The sequence below is a fragment of the Aspergillus ambiguus genome (assembly GCF_047715705.1).
Source record: "Aspergillus ambiguus strain CBS 117.58 unplaced genomic scaffold BDV59scaffold_61, whole genome shotgun sequence".
Taxonomy (NCBI): domain Eukaryota; kingdom Fungi; phylum Ascomycota; class Eurotiomycetes; order Eurotiales; family Aspergillaceae; genus Aspergillus; species Aspergillus ambiguus.
Genome location: NW_027395574.1, coordinates 34,891 through 52,777, shown reverse-complemented (window position 1 = coordinate 52,777; position 17,887 = coordinate 34,891). Strand labels below are relative to the sequence as shown.

Sequence of the window (17,887 nt, the reverse complement as noted above, 5' to 3'; positions counted from 1 at the left end):
TTTTTTTTTTTTTTTTTTTTTTTTTTTTTTTTTTTTTTTTTTTTTTTTTTTTGCATTAGAGCGATTGTGGCAATATAAAACCCTTCCTAGCCTTCTCGTCGATAACCAGTTCATAGCATATATATAACTGCGTGAACCTTCAATCCAACCCAGTATCTCGCCGACAACGTTCGCCCTGTCTATTTCTCACCTGCCGCAGCTACCACCGCCTGGGAAGCGTGCTCCTCCTTAGCCTTCTGCACGCTCGTCGAATATTTCTTGCCCGCGACAACCCACCACAAAAGCTCAATGGTCAGAAATCCACCCACGCACGCGCACGTATAGTTCATATTCGACGCTGTTCGTCGTCAGTACTTCAACTCTATGAGCCGCTCCACTATATAAAACAGGGCTGCACCTACCAGTGACAGGCATATAGTACGGGAACGAAAAGAAGATGATAGCAAACACAAGCCATAGCACAGTGACAATGTTGACTGCCATCCCAGCGAAGTAACCCAAAGCAAACGGACCGCGCTGCATGGTCCTCCGACGCAGAATGACGTTCGTGAGGATCGGCACGAGATAGGCGAAGTTATTGATCGTCCTGGCACACGGTCAATTAGAGCAGAGAATATAATGGTTGCAGGTGACGAATCGGAACACGTACACTGCCGAGCTCATCATGGCGTTGAACGCAGTGCTCGAGCCGAGATAGATACATCCCAGAAGGCCGATGATGGTCCCCACGCAGAACTGTGCGTTTAATGGGGTCCCCGTGCGAGGGCTTACTTTTGCCCAGCTGTATCTCAGTTAGCACTCATAATGCCCTGGTTCACAGGGCCAGGGGGGATGATTGCTGGTTACGTCTTCGAGAACGGGAGGCCGTCGTCCCGGGCGAACGCCCAGAAGACGCGTCCGGTGCCTGTGTGTAGGTAGACACTGTCAGCCCGCGGCCGGGTGAGATATGGAAACGGCAACGTACTCAGTTGGGAGCCGATCGTGCATGGCCCCAGGGCAACCCAGAGAAGAAACACGAGGCCGAAAACGCCACCACGCGTCTGCGTCGCTTGCTGGAAGATCTCGGCCAGCGGGAGCCCCGTCCGGCTACTGGCTAGGCTTTGATAGTCTTGGACTGAGAACATCAGGCTGAGCAGGTATGTCAGGCCGGTGACGAATGCTATAGTGAGAGTGCAGGCTGGCGCTTGTCAGTGTCTATCGTTGTGTCGTGGCACGGCGACCAACCTAAGGCCAAAGGGGCGTTCCTTCCAGGCTAGATATTGTTGTGAGCGTTTTGTATGAGCGGCATGATGGGGGTTTCTTCTACATTCGGCATTTCCTCGGTGATATGCTACAAACTTGTTAGAAGTCATGAAAGGTTGTCGTCCGATGGAGTCTCACGGTGATTCCATCCAGTCCGCCAAGAGAGTATAGCGGGTTAACGAGGCCTGTGATGAAGCAGATGACGTTGTTTTCCCAGCCAGTCGCATTAATCCACGTCCGGAAGACGAATTTGGTGTCATTATGTGCGGGCGCACATGCAGCGACTGTGACCATGATGACGAACCATGCCAGCTGGAGGTAGCACACTGCAACTCATGTTAGAGAGCTGAAGCCAGCTGAATCACCCACAGGCAATGTAGCATACAGGAAAACTTATTGATGAGAGGTATAAAGCGGTTACCAAACATGACGATCCCCGATGTCAGAAGATTAAAGCCCTGGTAGGCCACGAAAGTCATCCACGGCTGCAGTACGAGATCCGTCTTATAAATCGCGATTAGAGCTATGAAGTTTGTCGCGTAGATCAGGTTGGTCGACGCAGTAGTGAATATCCCTGAATATGTATCTTTGAGCCACGGAGCCAAATCACATTCGATCTCAAATTCTACTCACACCCGAATACAGTGCTCCATCCCGTAGCAAAGCTGAGTATACTATTGAATCGCTTTGGCGCGATAGCTGCAATCCAGTGATACATCCCCCCTTCCACGGGGTATGCCGAGACGAACTCTGCCAGTGACGTTCCTAGGAAACACTGGAGAATGAACACCAGAATGAACCCATAGATAACTAACGCGGTCAGTTCAGGGAGGCCTCAGACAGAGTAGAAAGGCGTACGTGCTCCAGGCCCACCGGCATTTATCGAAGTGATAAGGCCCAGACCGAGACCTAGGAAGAATTCTGGTAAGTCCTGCTCGACAGTCCATGCAGGTATGTCGTTGGCATACCTGTCCAAGAAATGGTACAGTTTGCAGCCAAGCCGATCAAGCTCCAGACCGAGAAATGGCGCTTCAACTCTTGCCTGTGGCCTATCGAATAATAAGTGGCAGGTCAATGCGACATGGACATGACTGACCCATCTGAGCCAGCCGCAGCTCGTCTGCATCCCGCACGCGTATAACATCGGCATCTTTGGGGCCAGCGGTATGGGCCGAGATGTCGTCAGGATTGCCCATTCTGACGGGGTCAAGGGGCGGAAGTGTTTATTTTCAATGAAGAAACGACGAGTCTGCCGCTGTCTGTCGTAACTAAGCTTTAGGACCAAGAGAGCCAAGTCGAGTGGGATATCTATCCCGTGCGTCTGCATTACTTATCTGGGTTATCAGTCGGACTTGGACCGGTCTGAGTACCCGCGTAAAGGGGCCAAAACCACTCGGAATTGGCGCAGAGAGGGGTCTCTAGTGTACGGTGTGAACTACGTAATTGGAACCCCCGCTGTCGTGTCATGGTGGATATTGCAATAGACGGAGGAGCGCTAATCCCGTAGGCTAGTGATCGTTGCAGTCTTCGGTCTTACGCATAGTAAGATTAAACTGACATTTTCTGGAAGGTTTAAAACGCATACCATTACTCTATTCAGTATTATTAAGACGATCTATCTATATGGTGGCTAATATTCACATCGGAACCTGCCCTCTTTGTCAAAACTCGTGGAAGCCAGAAGTCGTTAGTTCGTCAGTCGCACGCTCATGGCATATCTAGACAGGAAATTAAAACCATAATCAAAGACAATCATATATAGCGAAGCAAATTGAGCGCGTGAAGCCAAGATCTTAGTTTTCATGATATATCCGACTCGTGATCGCACCCGTTATGGCGCACAAGGCGTTGGTCAGACTGTGCCGTAAGTGGATTGCGAAATTGTATCTGCCGCCGAGATTGAGCACGTAATTCCGCATATAGGGTGAATTCAGTGGCTTTTCAGGCCACCTTTGGTAGGATCACCTGAAGGAGATTCGTTCCGTTCCCCAAAATGGAGATAAGCTTGGTCTCTCTCGACTGTTTTGTCGCGACGGATTGTCAAGCAGTTAATACCCAGGAAAGTGGTAATTCTGTTGATCACCAAAATGGCCCAATGCATATAGGCCACAAACGCAAACAAGAGATAGGCTCGAAGGTATAAGACCTCGAGCCATCCACTGACCATAGGTAGTCCAAACCGAGGCAAGTTGGCCAGAATTGCGCCGCCGACAAGAGGAGCCTGCAGCACAGTCCAGTAGGGGAACGGTTGCCTTAACAGGTGGGCCAGAATGATTTTAGTGGTCATGCGGCCAAACACGAAGGTGATCGTCCAGCAGTACAGGACGAGTCTGTTTTCTGCAAGAAGGGTGGAATATGGCGAGAATAGCCAAGCAATGTTGCAGAGGGTGAAGACGATCATAGGAACCCATTCCTTGAAAATAGGCAAAATGGGGAGATTCTGTTTTCTGCGTGCTTCGATAACGTTGAAAACGCAGCCCGGCAAGTGGCCGATGAAGAAGGACAAAACGAGAAACGGAATCCAGAGGTCTTTCACGGAGTTGTTGCCGAAGATTTGCGGATAGTTCAAGAATTCGACGATCGGCCTAGACCAGATCTGCGGACCATAGATACCAGAGGCAATCATGATTCCAATTGCCACCAGAAGACCTTCGGTAGGTCCATTGATATAGCCGAGATAGAGCGTATGGGTGTGATAAGTTTCCCAGGTCGAAAAGTACATGGCAAGGCAAGGCACAAGGGCGGTGTACGCTCCGAGTTGGGTCGATCCAAAGCCCATGGCCGCAGTCTCCAGCAGACTGGCCATGGTACAATTCAACGAGTCTATACCGTGACTTTGAAGGTCAGCATCATTTGGGAAATCCGTACGGTTGGCCGGGCACTAACTCAAACAATTCACCCAATCCGCTGGAAGTCCCGGTTCTCCGAGCCTGTTTTCCATCGACATTGTCCAAAGTGGAGTACCTTTCATGCAGTTAGTATAGCCCAGAAATTGCAGCATCACCACGGTGCCTTACATCCACATGCCAAATGCGAAACTGTAATATAGCCAAGAAGGACCCTAACATGGATATTAGAGTTTGGGAAAGACCGTCGTCAAAGCGTCATTCTTACCGGTCCGATAAGGTCAGGCATCAGGACTTCTATAAGAATGACGTTGCCTATAATGAAGAAGAAACCCAGAAGTGTGACCATGTTGGGAGCCAACCACATGGGTAAAACTTCGACGAACGCATTCCACTAATAGGCATATATACTAAGTTAGACCATTGCTTCACGAGAGCCTGCCAAGCGTAGGATTTACGTACGTAATGCTTCAGTATATATCGAGAGATATAAGATTTGTCGACACTCTGATACTTGTAGCTTTTGAGGGGAAGCAGAACATCGTCGGACAGGGAGTCTTGGATCGCTGAGCAGGACAATCAGCCACTTCTGGTATTGCGAAATTTTATGACACTCCAATGACAAACCTTGGATCCTCCTGAATATCAAGCTCATCTTGACAGGAGGGCGCAGGGCGCACGTGGAATAAACCGGTCAGCGGGCGAGGAGATATAGTCGCAACTAGTTCATTGCGCGTAGGAAGTGACGCCAAAGGGAAGAGTAGACGAGGCGGCTGAATCGTCCACCAAAGAACTGTTGTATGCTTCTGCGCCCGACAGGGTTTCCGATACGAATGCGCCAGCCCCAGGTGTATATGCCACTCCGACAAGGTCGAAAAGGAGAGGACAAAAGTTCTTCGGGACGGAGACGGAGAGGATCAGCGGACGGAGACGGGGGTCGTCACGTGCACGCCGTGAGCTCCGCAGCTTTCGACGCATCTGACGCGACAAAGTATCAGAACGAGCGTGGGAGTGCGAGAGTCCGCCGCTTTGTGTTTCGTCCTTGACGTATAATCAGTATAGTCTCTGTGTTCTCTTCACTCAGTCTATTGAGCCTCCTTTTCTTCCTTCCTCTAAATATACGCCCTCCATCCTCTCCCTTCCCTGCTAGCCTCTTCCCTCCGCGCCGCGCTCAACCTTCAGCTTCATTCCCACTTCGCCAACTGACGCGATTTCGTTTGCGCTTACCTCCACGTCACGCTTTCCTCAATCGAACGCTCTCCCTAACAGATTCATGGTCGCTCCTCCAGCTTGGACATGACGGTAGAGGGTCAGACAAGCGCTTGCGGCGCAGTGCACGACTGAGTATTTTGCGCGATGCCGGGCGTCATCGAGGCCCTCGCCGGGCCATCTGCACCAGGCCAAGGGTTCACCGTTGCTCACCAGAAGGTTGAACTGGAAATCGACTTTCTCAACAAGAGTCTCAGAGGCAAAACCGAACTCACGATCCATCCGCATTACAAAGACCTCCGCGTTATACGGTTGAACTTTCGCCAGGGCGAGCTGAAGCGCACTAACATAAATGGAAAGGCCTCAGCCGTCAAATATGCCGACCCTTATGAGTCGCTCCAGTTGTACGGTCCTCATTACCACCAGCGACTCTCGAACAAGATAGACGGCCTCCTCAAATCCCCGCCGGAACCCGATCTCCTCCTGACAATCCCCAGGAGCGTCAGGATCGACGAGCTGGACCCTTCTTCGATCGAAGCGCAGGATCAAATGGCATTACGTGGGTCCGGATCTATTGATGATCTTGATGGCCCTCTTAGCTCGAAAGGAATACAATTTGCGGCACTCACAGTCTATATTGAGTTTACCGTCGACAATATTCGAGACGGCCTTCAGTTTGTGGGCGTGGAAAACAGCGATCGACGTTACCCACACGTATACACAACAAATCCGCTTGGTTATGGTGTTGGGTGCCCTCTTTTCCCGTGTGTCGATGACCCCTCATCGCGCTGCACCTGGGAAGTCTCGATCAAATGCCCATGTTCCCTGGGGGACTTGTTTGATCGTAAATCCCGCGACTCCAATGGAAATCCTGTTAGCCGGTCAAAGTCCAACACCCGATACATTTCCCCGGATGACGAGAACTTGGATATCTCTGTGGTTTGCTCCGGTGATATGACAGACGAAATTATTGACCCGCGAGATTCCAGCAAGAAAACTGTTTCTTTTGCCTGCGCCTCTCCCCTCTCCGCGCAACAAGTGGGCTTTGCCGTCGGTCCATTTGAATATGTCAACCTCGCCGATTTTCGAGAGAGTGATCAAGACGAACAGCTTGGTCAGAATGCGATTCCTCTGCATGCTTTCTGCCTTCCTGGGAGGGTAGACGAGCTCCGAAACACCTGTTTCCCGATGGCTAAAGCGATTGATTTCTTCTCTCTAACATACGGTTCTTACCCATTTTCAAGCTACAAGATGTGCTTCGTGGACGACACACCAGAAGATGTTTTGCCCACAGCTTGCTTGTCGATATGCAGCAATCACTTGATGTTCCCGGAAGAGATCATTGACCCGACTTATGACTCGACACGTGCTATTGTGTATGCTCTGGCTTGCCAATGGATGGGCGTCAACATCGTTCCGAAGGCCCCCACCGATACCTGGGTCACCGTTGGTGTGGCTTGGTATATCACAGACACCTTCATGCGAAAGCTCTGTGGGAACAATGAATATCGGTTCCGCTTAAAGCAGATGTCAGACCGCGTGTGTGACCTGGACTATGAACGGCCCTCCATATATGACATGGGAAACATCTTGAAGATAGATGCATCTGAGATCGAATTCATTGCTCTCAAGGCACCTCTCGTTCTGTTCATTCTCGAAAGGCGACTGAACAAGGCTAGTGGCAAGCCCACAATGACCCGCATTGTCTCTCGAGTTTTCCTCAACTCCCGGATGGGTGACATACCGAATGGCGCTATCACATCTTCCCTTTTCCAGAAAACTTGTGAGCGCCTTGGTCACGCCAAACTGGACACGTTCTTCCAACAATGGGTGTACGGCGCTGGTTGTCCCAGGTTTCAAGCCACCCAACGATTCAATAAAAAGAAATTGGTCGTGGAGATGGTGATCAGGCAGATTCAGTCTGAGCAGCCGAGCACTCGGGATTTGGACAAAAATACGTTCATGCGAGACGTGAAGGAAGAGGTTCGTGGGGTGTATGCGGGTGCCATCCAACCTGTTTTCACGGGTTCGATGACAATCAGAATTCACGAAGCAGACGGCACGCCCTATGAACACATCGTCGAGATCAAAGAGGGAGTGACCAAATTTGACATTCCATACAATACCAAGTACAAGCGGCTTAAACGGAATAAAAGACAAAAAGAGCGCGCTGCTTTGGTCACCGGCACCGATCCAAACACCGAGACTCAAGAGGACGTCTTATTATACTGCCTGGGCGATGTTTTGCAGAGTGAAGAGGAAATGCAGGAGTGGAAACTCGCTGACTGGAGCAAGGAGGACGAAGATCGAATGGGACAGGAGTCGTACGAATGGATTCGAATGGACGCGGATTTCGAGTGGATCTGCAAGCTTTCGTTGGTGATGCCAGGTTACATGTACCTTTCCCAACTCCAACAGGATCGGGATGTTGTTGCTCAACTTGAAGTAAGGTTGAATGCCTGAAATCCATAAGCAGACAGCTAACTGGGATATAGTCTCTACAATATATGGCAGCTCAACGAGAGCACCCTCTTATATCCACGATATTTGTCCGCACGCTCATGGACCGAAGGTACTTTTACGGAATCAGAGCAGCAGCAGCTCGGGCTCTAGTAAAACATGCCAAAGAGGAAATAAATTGGCTAGGCTTGTTCCACTTGGAGAGAGCCTTCCAGGAATTATTCTGCATACCAGGCTCTCCAATGACCCGCTCAAACGACTTTTCGGATCGAGCTGCGTACGCACTCCAGTTGATCATCCCCGAAGCCATATCCAAGATCCGAGACAACAACGGCAAAACGCCAATGCGCGTGAAGCGCTTTTTATTTGATAAACTGAGGTTCAATGATAATTCGAACAATGAGTATTCGGACAATTTCTACGTTGCCACGCTCATGCGGTCTTTGTGTCACGCCTTGCTTGGGAAGGTCGAGTCCCGGACTGAAGATTTTCAGGATAACTTCGACATGGAGCGGATATTGGAGGCCCAAGCAGAGGAGCAGCTGGAGAAGGATGCTCTAGCCGAGATTGATAGGTACCGGAGAATGGATGAGTGGTCCAGTTCATACCAAAACCTCTACTCTCGGGCTGCCCTACGTTGCCAGATGCAATTGATGCAGGGTAACATCCTAGACACGGATGTGATGCAATTCTTACCTTACACTCGCGCGGGCACATATGATCTTCTCCGCTTAGACGCATTCGAGTGCCTTGTGGAAACAGATCTCTTTAGGAGTCCCGAACTTCTGAAATGGTTCATTTTTACCATGTCTAGCGATTCATCTGCTTGGCTTCGACGACGGTTGCATGACTTGTTTGGGAAAGCCCTTGCTCCAGTGGCTTTTGGCCGAGGCGAGGAGAAGAAGGCCGATGTCCCTGGCGATGGGCTGATTATCGAACAAGAGTCTTCCACAGAAGTCCGTCAGGCCGACCTAGCACGACGACAGACCGTGCCGGGCGCGATTGAGGCGCTTAAAATGGAAGTATCCGGTGACCAGGTGCTCAAAGATTCTCTCTGGGCTGCATGCAACTCGCCACTTATTGGCCTTCTGGAGCTTTCGGAATTTACCGTTCTCACCAAGGTACTATATGACCCGGTGACCTCGAGAATGGTGGCCTTGAAATACCCACGATACTGGCAAGTCAAACATCTCGGAAAGGTACGTAATGTCATTTGTTTGGCCCGGGCTTTCTCTCTAACCTTTTCCAGGGTCGTATGCACTTTTCCAGGTCTAGCAGAGTCCGGACGACACTCCACCCGGTTAAAGATTCAACGTCAGCAAAGCGAAAACGCGAGGATCAGGGAATGCCTCCCCCCGGCCCTCGTATCACATTCAAACAATCAAAGCTCGGTCCAAGCACTCCGTCTATGAGCCAACCACCAACTCCCCAGGCCGGCCCCAAACTGCACATTCCGAATATTTCCTCCCCTGCACCCGCAGCACAGCCCCATACTGCGACTACTCCTGGCACCCCATCTACCCCCGGCGGCGGACTGAAGTTAAAGCTGAAGTTCGGTCAGAAACCGAAATGAATATCGATAATATGAATATGTTACCTGTTGATGTATGTTGTACTACTCTTCGCTTACGTGGTTTGAAGTTGATATACGGAGATATGGCGCGTGGGTGGACTCCTCGATTTGAAAGTTTCTTTCTTTTCTTCACGTCTTCTTCCCCCTATTCCTATCCTAAGGTTGTTTTTGGAAGTGGACCTGCTCTGCCGGATTATTCCCCGTGCGATGCTGTGTCCTCTGCGGAGTGTCATGAATGACGATATCTCGCATAGCAATCATCGAATTGTCTCGTATCGTTGCTTCGGCCGGCGATACCTAGGATATCCCAAATTTGATCGTTTGGATTATTCAAGCCGGAATCTTGGCTCATAAAAGAAGACCTGTGGGCTCCCGTATGCGGTCAGGTTCTCTGGGTTCGGTTGAGCTCCCCAATAGGGATGGATGTAATGCTATCTGTAAATACGACAACTATTCGGATCTGGCCAATATCATGCCCGCGTACTTCGACTACGTTGCGACAGGGTCTGTTTGGGGGGCATCAGCCTGAGTGAAATAGGAAATTATTAGATGTTCTGCCGTCTGTTCTGCGCTGCAAGTGCGATGTTAGACGTTGGGAAGATATTGATGCTGTCAATGTCGATGAAGGAGAGGAAATGGTACAAGAGAACGTTGGCACTGCTATCGATAAGGAGAGTCGCTAAGAAATACGACGATGACTGCGAATAGATTTTGAAACAGGCCTACTAGATGTTTCACAAAAATTGGTTCCGCCTTATCTTATAGTTCAACGAGTATGAGAAGCAGCAAATACATAGGAGTCATTCAGACATTGTCGAGTAGTATTAACTCATGCTTCTTGGTGGATCTGTCTGGGCTTCTGCTTCTGCTGACTTTACACTTTCAGTAGCTGTTACAAGCCTTTCGCGACTTGATACGATTCTGTTTAAGAAAGTCTCGCGGCAGAGCTGGTGGCCCAGGCCTGGTTTATTACCAAATGCACGTCATATGACGCAGGGTGTGTTCATGTCTGGCCGCTTCTGGCGTCAAAACCAGTTATTTTCAGCGTCAATTTCACAGGTCCTCATATTCTATATGTAAAGCCTTGTAGAAAAATCGAAACGTCTTCATCGTCCATGAAACAACCGACCCGTGAACTCCTGGTTGCGATAAGATAAAAGAAAACAATTCCCAAAAAAGCAAGTGACACCTAATCTCGTGCCTATTTGTCGCTTATCCGTTCCAGAGCCTATAGATGAGGTTGTCAGTCTCCGTCATATGCAGGAGAGGGAGAGTCTGGGTGTCCGGAGATGAAAGGCACTAACCTCGAGCATGACGACCGAGTTACCACGAATGACCTGTATAAGGATTAGACACACGAAATGGTCGAACCAGAGCACGAATCCGTCGGCTACATACCACCATGCCAATAGCGACCTTCTCTCCGCCCTGCTTCTCCTCGAAAGCCTCGTCGAGAACGATGTTCATGAACACCTGCGCACCACAAGTGTTAGCCGTTGTCCAAGTGTAGTCACGCGACTCTCGTTATGATCGCCTCATGCAGAGTATGAGCAGGCAGATTCCTTCAACATACATCGTAGCCTCGCAGGACACCAATGACTTTGCGGTTGCCGTTCAGCTGGCAGAAGACCCGCTTTTCCATGTACTGCGAAGGAATGCGTTAGATTCCATTCTGGATGCAGAAAAACCGGGGTACGAGAGTCGCAGCACATACCTTCTTGAGTTCGGGCTGAGCTTGAGGCATCTTGGCTGGATGATTCTGGTGAACTTTCCGGGCGTGAGGTCGAAGATAGTCGCGTTGCGGACTTTTGAGATGTTCGTGGGATGGAAGCTGCCGGAGAAACGATGTTCCGGCAAGCTTCGATAGATGCGTCCAGCTGACGCTTGTCTGGTTTATACGCGGGCGTTCTCTTGTAGGATTACTACTATGCTAGAGATAGATCAGACTTCTTTCTATGTAGCTGACCTGAATATTTTTCACAGCTTAAAATATGCTGGTCTAGCTATTCTAGACAATTGCCTCTGTGGGTTAGATAATCACGTGATGATAATGGCAGATTTAGCTGGACCTCGTCGCGACAGACAACATCAGTCTCCCATCTTGAAGACCCTTTCTTCTCACTCGCTCCAAGTCTTAGGATTGCCGAGAACGTACGGTCGGTTCAACATGAGCTCTAAATTCGCGAACCGGAGAAAACCCCGCAAGATCGGCGGGGATGAAGAGGATGGAGGCGAAGAAGGTCAGTAGTTCAACTTGTTGGCATCTTTCCCCCCTCTTCACCTTTGAGATTACACGACAAATTCCTAACGATGACACAGATCTTGGACCGGTTGTGAAACGCCCTCCCTCAAAGTCGAAGCAGAAGTCAAAGCTACTATCATTCGGTCAAGGCGAAACATCGATGGCGGAAGATGGACAGGAAAGCGAGGTGGTGATTCCGAAGCGGCGCGGTCTTGGTGGACGTACGCTACTAGAGAAAAGCGCTATGCAACGATCTCTGACGCCATCGGGCAACCACCTACCCCTCCGAGTTGGTCCGGACCAGGACCGACCAAGCTATAACAAGGAGTATCTGAAAGAGCTCCGGGATTCGACACCGTCAACGCCGAAGACCTTTACAGATGATAACAAAGAAATGACCGACAAAGAAGGTTCGGATAGAGGAAAGACTGTCGATGTGGCCGCAAAATTTGGCGAGGTGATGACCGTCTCAGCGCCGTCTGTTATTCCGAGCGAGGCAGAGATCAGAGAAAAGAAAGAACGAAGAGCACGTCTGGCGAAGGAACAAAAATACACATCTACTGCAGAGGATTTTATCTCCCTTGCTGATGATGCTGTATCGGACGACGAGCAGCAGGATGTGAAAGAGACGAGGTTATTGCGGGACGATGAGGATTTCGCCGAAGGCTTCGATGAGTATGTGGAGGATGGTCGGATATCCTTAGGACGCAAGGCGGAACGCGAACAGGCCAGGAAACGGCGCGATGAAATGCGAGAACTTATAGACGATGCGGAGGGACTATCGGACGACGAGGATTCAGATCTAGAGGAAAAAGCTGCGTACGAAGCTGCACAGGCAAGAGCGGCAATGGGCAAGTCCGGCAAAGACACAGATCGACCGAAGACTCCCCCGAAGATGACCTCTCTCCCCCGTCTGTCGAGTTGCTTGGACAGACTGCGCACCACGCTAGCGGTGATGGAGCAGTCAAAGTCCCAAATCATCAACCGTATGGAGGAGCTGAGGAAGGAGAAGGCCGATATAGCCGTTCGCGAGGTCGAGATCCAGGCATTAATCAAAGAAGCCGGCGATAACTATGAGAAGCTGAAGCAAGAAGCTGGCGAAGCCCCGGACGCTGGAGAGAATTCACGAGGCTTGGAGAATATTGGAACCTCCATGGATTTGTCGACGGAAAACGCTGAGAATGGGCCTTGACTTCCCTCCACGCTTGTTCCACTCCACTGCATTGCACCTTCCAAATGAGCCCTCTGTTCTTCTATTTGCCCATGGTATCTCACCTCTGCCATTCTACATTCTTCCAACCAGTTAGTCCTTTTCATGATACCCAATTAAACTTCTACCTTTCCACCTTCAATGACGCGTTCACCCTTTTTCTCCTGCTTCCGCCATCCCCAACGTAGGATCGCGCGTTGCTGCGTGCAGTAGGTGCATCCAGTTCAACGTGGTATGCTCATGCGCTGACGGGTTCCTGAAGCCAGCGTGCCTGCTTGTCGTTCATCGAAACACCCGTTGACTACAGCGGCAGCGATGCAGGTCCTCGTCTCTACCGACATGCAGATGCAACCCCGATTGAATTGTTTTTCGATCTCTTCTTCGTGGCAAGTCTGTCTTCCTTCACCGCTACACATGAGATCTACAACGTGGAAGGTAACATAAGGCCGTTGCTAGAACGAGTTTGCGTAGCTAACCCCGCGTGCTAGCTTTGATGGCATACATCGGTTTTCTCGGAATGATATGGTTTACCTGGCTACAGATCACTCTATACGATATTAGGTTCGCTCGTGATTCGATTTTCGAGAGAATCTGCAAAGCCATACAGCTAGCCGCCATGGTTGGATTCGCATCTGCAGGCACGCGGTTCACGCCGCACATACGGGATGAGAATATTTGGGCATTCCGGTCGCTGAGTATATTCCTGGGTGGAAGCAGGGTCTTGTTAGGTATACAGTATACTGTCAGCACCGTCCTCGTACGAGGTCAGATGAGATCCGCCGCAAGAGGAATGTATTTTACTGCGGCAACCCTTTTTGCATCCAGTTTGATATATCTAGGGGTACGCTTGTCATGCGTTATAAGACCCAGACTGACACTTATCAGATGTTCTTTTTGTTTACCAACCCTAGTGAAGTCCGCCCTTACATCTGGACCGTTTGGTTTGTCTTGTTTGGACTTGAGATGTGGACTATCATGGGGATTTCCTGCTTTACCCCCGACATCGGCCTCCAGGACACCCACCTGAACGTCAGAATGGGACTTCTGACACTGATCATAATAGGTGAGGGCGTAATCGCCGTCACTAGGATTGTAAATAAGACAGTCCGTCCGGCTGGCTGGACCAAGTGGTCGTTTGTTCATATCCTAGGTGTCACGACTAATGTGGTATGACTCTACCATCTCACCCTCGAAACGCTCACTTTGTGTACGCTGACTGCCAAATATAGTACTTCGTGTGGCAGGCCTATTTCGACCTCTTTCCCGGGGTCAGCCTCGGGAAGCACTCCCAGCAAATCTGGGCCCAGCTCCATTTTCCGTTCCATGCTGCCCTGATTCTCCTTCTCGAGGGGTCTCAGATCCTTGCTCTGACTCTAGACATGACATTAAAGCTCGGCTATCTGACAGACACTATTGTGTTTGCTTGCCAGGACCCGCGGCCCACCCCCGAGGTGGCGATTGATCTTCTACGAAGGACCATCAGCGACATGGAGATCAACTACAGCCACGGTGCTATCAAGCAGCAAATGGCAATAGACCAAATCCTCTACGATTTGCCCTACGCTCCGTTGTGCTTAGATGAGGATTCAGATGACTACCCAGTGACAAGGAATCGTTTTGGCGACTTGCTCGGGAATGTCACAGCCGCGCTGTTTACGAGCATGGGGCTTGTCCCAAGCGAAGACACCAACATCGACTATATGAGCAGTTCTCAACTTCTGAAGATGTACGTAGGGCTTTTGGGATTTGTTTACGAATACTTCTTCATCGTTGCGGCTGTAGTCATGTTTTTGTTTGCGTCTTTCGTCCTGCTGGGCCGGCGTCACAACAGCCGTATTGCTCTTGCCATTGCCATATCCGTCCGTCTGGCGCTGGGTACGGTCTCTGCCAGCTTTGTCCTGTTCATCCAGGACTTTGGCCTTGCATATTCGTTCATGACATCCCCAGTGATCCTGTACGCTTTTACCTTTATCCTGCTAACGGGTTGGTTTGCTCTAATCGATTTCCCCCGTTCCATATTTCTGATCGGATTACAGTCCTCCTGGTTGACCGACTTTTGGACCACTACGGGACCCAGAACGAGGCAAGAGTCCGTCGGAAGCAGGGAAGCGAAGCCAACGTGAGTCCTCCGAACTCCATAGCTGTCGGTCCATGTCCCGGTTCAGTAGCGATGGACGAATTCCCCGAGTGCCGTTAGATGGCATGCGATCTACCCTTGCGTCATGGGTCATGTATCCTGAAGTAGATCTAGATCTGTGCGAGGCAATGGATGACGGACGAGCGAGGTTGTGTCTCGATACGATCTAAAGAATAGGACAAGGTCCGCGCTCGAAACATGTATCAGAAATTGCGGAGACGGAGGTAAGGCAGGCAGAACGGGAGAATCAGATACATGCCAGTCTGTCTTTCTTCCACGTAGTCAGACCCATGGGCGAAGGATAGCCACGGGTCGGCCGTTTCCCCATTTGTTTGGTCTAGGTAGTGTACATACATCGTACACCGGAGCCTCTGCTCCACGGGTGGTTCAGAGACAACGCGAGATGCTAGCAAACCGGATAGGCGGACGGCGGGAACAGACATCAGCGGGTCTATGCCCTGCTATTTCTGTATGCTACATATCCAAGACAAAATCAAGACATGGAAAGGACCGGAAAAGGAATGCAATGACGACCCCTCATCACCACTTGTATAGTAGGTAGGTATCTTTTCGGTCCCTTCAAACCTCTTCTTTCACCTTATGATAAATAGTAGGTTATGGTACTTTTGTGTCTGTCAGACTCAATGTATGTATCGGCCAGACAGGAGCCGACGGGCCAGATAGCGAAGTACCTCCCCGTGTCCGTGCCGTAACACAAGCCCTAACGGTGCATCGCACCAGCCACCCACCCAGCTGCATACCTACCTACCTACCTACCAACCGATCAATCCCTTCGCAACAAGCAATCAGCTAGTCCGGCAGTGTCACCCATCAGTAGCGAGCACAGCACAACACCCATTGCCTCGAGGGGTAAGCGAGCGCACCGCACCGCGGGCATGTACGACGCGAGCGCCGTCGGAGGGAGCAGCGCAAGTATGAGGCTACTGCTACGTACTACATCTGGGGATGGTCCGCGGGGGAACGGGAACAAAAACCAGGCAGAGGAGGGTGAAGTGTTGTCGCGTGCTTGCAGCGGGTTGTTGAGCGGGGTGGAGAGGAAGCGGATGGGAGGGGGAGCATCTGCATTGAGCCATGAGGAAGAGCAAGAGGTTGTGTGTGGGTGGTGGTCTGGGCTTGACTTTCGAAATGCCTTTTTTGCCTTATTGTACTCTCTAGTTGCATCGTAAGTTACTCTATGGAGCCGTCTGCCTGCTGGTGAGGAGGCCATGCATGCAAACCGGGACGAGTTCATTCTCATTGCTGTTGTTGGTGTCTAGGTTGGTTTTTGAATCGACTGGTAGATCTCGGTTTGCAGGATGGGTCGATGAGTGCCGTACGCTCTGGATGGATCGGTCTGCGTGCGAGAGATGTATGTGATATGATGTTTGGGCCAAGACCGGCTGCTGGGGGAGGAGAAGCCGGCAGAATTTGGCAGAGATGGCGAGTGCAGCAGTTCATACCGCATTTTTGGTTTCTGCGATGCCCTGCGATGCGCACTCCGGGGTTTCATTATGCAGGATCAGAGAACGACCGGAGAAAGCAGATGGCTATCCGAGTGACATGCATATGCAGTCAGCCAGCGGCCGCATAAAAAGCTTTTCCTTTTTCATTTTCTTTTTCCCGCTCGCTTTCTCTCTGGCCGAGCGGAAGGGCAGGGCACTGACTGGCCTGACATGGGACAAGGATAAAGATACATATGATTTTTTTTTCCCCTTCACAATAAACACTGACGAACAGAAAGCTCAGCCAAAACGTCGCACTCATAGATTTGACGGGTCCAACCGTTGCCTCTCTTCCCGTCAAACGTCCTGTCGTTGAAGCCCAATGGGGGTTTATACAACCGCTGCAGCAATGCGGCGGCCACAGCCGGGCAAGAAAGCGCAGTGGACAACCGGACAAAGCTCTCTGTGGTTACCCGGAACATCCAGCTTCGTCGTCCCAGGATGGACCGAGACAACCCATGGCTAGAACAGATGGGATGGTAGAGGGCTGGTGTTGTCTGTGCGTCGGTGCGGCGTGAGTTGATAAAAAAAAATCCTGTTTTTACTTTTTCCTTTCATTCCTGCATGCTTCTCCCGCTGTCATCGTTTCGTGCGTGCGCCACCAGAGAGCAGAAATAGTCCGACAATACGCCAATTAGGCAGACACTGAGCTCTGTGAGAAAGGATCAAATGAGACTCATCAGATGATCGCCGGTTCTGCAGCGGCGGATGGGTGTTCTATGGACAGTCCTTCTGGGGCTCTTTTGTTGTCTCCGGGATCGGTCAACACCCGTGCTGGTGGATTCGCACAAAGCGATGCACAGGGGGGCTTTTCCTTTGCCGCAACGGTTTTAGTCTGGGGGGAAACAATATCAATCTTGCGCCGGACAAGGGATATGTTTTCCGTTTAGTGCGTAAAGGGGCACGGGGAGAAGATGCTTTGATGGGAAACATTGGCAGCTCAGCTACAAGGGGGGTTGTTTTTCTTGTGTCCTGGTCCAGCAGCATTCAGGACCTTATTAAAGGGGAGGCCCGGGATGGACAAGATGATCAGAGTACTTTCTGTCAGTTCAACTTGTCTCATCTTCGGGAGGTCTTTCCTTCAGCGCTTGGACAATTGTATGGCTGCTTCGTCCCGATGAAACATCGTCCCGTCGAAGCATACCAACATATCGTGCGCCCCATCGCGAGTCTGTCGCGCCTAGTACCCCCACGGGGAAACGAGACAGGAAACATCAGCCCGTCTGACCGTGTCGGAGGACTCTCCATCCACGCCACCCACAGACACTCCAGCACCCTCGCTCGTCGTTGGCCGTGACATGCATGGCAGCAGGTCCCGGAATCCAGCTTAGCATCCCGAATCGGATCTCCATCTAAGACATCGAGCCTGGGCCCAGACAAGCTTGAACGCTCCCAGGCAGCCGACGGGGGCCCAATATTGTTGGTGAGTAGATTCAGCCCCGGAACGGAAGTGAAACCTCTCCATC

General features: G+C 50.8%; 6 protein-coding genes across 6 annotated transcripts; 2 read left to right on the top strand and 4 right to left on the bottom strand.

Moving 5' to 3' along the window:
- Window positions 1–179: 179 nt before the first annotated feature.
- Window positions 180–2,438, bottom strand: BDV59DRAFT_206311 (putative choline transporter Hnm1; the record flags this gene model as incomplete). The annotated part of the gene is made up of 13 exons (XM_073694780.1): window positions 180–337; window positions 402–586; window positions 650–781; window positions 847–904; window positions 965–1,177; window positions 1,225–1,252; window positions 1,307–1,330; window positions 1,381–1,568; window positions 1,628–1,816; window positions 1,876–2,052; window positions 2,101–2,151; window positions 2,211–2,291; window positions 2,339–2,438. 13 exons carry the CDS (start codon window positions 2,436–2,438, stop codon window positions 180–182), a joined length of 1,584 nt encoding a protein of 527 aa, XP_073542949.1.
- Window positions 2,439–2,827: 389 nt separating this feature from the next.
- On the bottom strand, window positions 2,828–4,958 carry BDV59DRAFT_189089 (sn-1,2-diacylglycerol cholinephosphotransferase). Its single transcript, XM_073691547.1, has 6 exons — window positions 4,716–4,958; window positions 4,551–4,654; window positions 4,357–4,482; window positions 4,260–4,303; window positions 4,129–4,206; window positions 2,828–4,076 (listed from the first exon to the last, which is right to left on the bottom strand). The coding sequence occupies exons 1-6, from the start codon at window positions 4,741–4,743 to the stop codon at window positions 3,173–3,175; spliced, it is 1,284 nt and encodes a 427-aa protein (XP_073542948.1). The 5' UTR covers window positions 4,744–4,958; the 3' UTR covers window positions 2,828–3,172.
- Window positions 4,959–5,085: 127 nt separating this feature from the next.
- On the top strand, window positions 5,086–9,633 carry BDV59DRAFT_189088 (transcription initiation factor TFIID subunit TAF2). Its single transcript, XM_073691546.1, has 3 exons — window positions 5,086–7,742; window positions 7,793–8,956; window positions 9,007–9,633. The coding sequence occupies exons 1-3, from the start codon at window positions 5,445–5,447 to the stop codon at window positions 9,328–9,330; spliced, it is 3,786 nt and encodes a 1,261-aa protein (XP_073542947.1). The 5' UTR covers window positions 5,086–5,444; the 3' UTR covers window positions 9,331–9,633.
- A 533-nt stretch (window positions 9,634–10,166) lies between these two features.
- BDV59DRAFT_189086 (putative small nuclear ribonucleoprotein SmG) lies at window positions 10,167–11,106 on the bottom strand. The gene is made up of 5 exons (XM_073691545.1): window positions 11,045–11,106; window positions 10,904–10,975; window positions 10,729–10,803; window positions 10,635–10,667; window positions 10,167–10,558 (listed from the first exon to the last, which is right to left on the bottom strand). Exons 1-5 carry the CDS (start codon window positions 11,072–11,074, stop codon window positions 10,532–10,534), a joined length of 237 nt encoding a protein of 78 aa, XP_073542946.1. The 5' UTR covers window positions 11,075–11,106; the 3' UTR covers window positions 10,167–10,531.
- A 391-nt stretch (window positions 11,107–11,497) lies between these two features.
- BDV59DRAFT_211448 (uncharacterized protein) lies at window positions 11,498–15,225 on the top strand (the record flags this gene model as incomplete). The annotated part of the gene is made up of 7 exons (XM_073695801.1): window positions 11,498–11,570; window positions 11,650–12,733; window positions 13,090–13,217; window positions 13,271–13,539; window positions 13,668–13,886; window positions 14,027–14,765; window positions 14,819–15,225. 7 exons carry the CDS (start codon window positions 11,498–11,500, stop codon window positions 14,977–14,979), a joined length of 2,673 nt encoding a protein of 890 aa, XP_073542945.1. The 3' UTR covers window positions 14,980–15,225.
- A 428-nt stretch (window positions 15,226–15,653) lies between these two features.
- BDV59DRAFT_147877 (uncharacterized protein) lies at window positions 15,654–16,405 on the bottom strand. Its single transcript, XM_073687312.1, has one exon. It carries the CDS (start codon window positions 16,175–16,177, stop codon window positions 15,704–15,706), a length of 474 nt encoding a protein of 157 aa, XP_073542944.1. The 5' UTR covers window positions 16,178–16,405; the 3' UTR covers window positions 15,654–15,703.
- Between the last annotated feature and the right edge of the window lie 1,482 nt (window positions 16,406–17,887).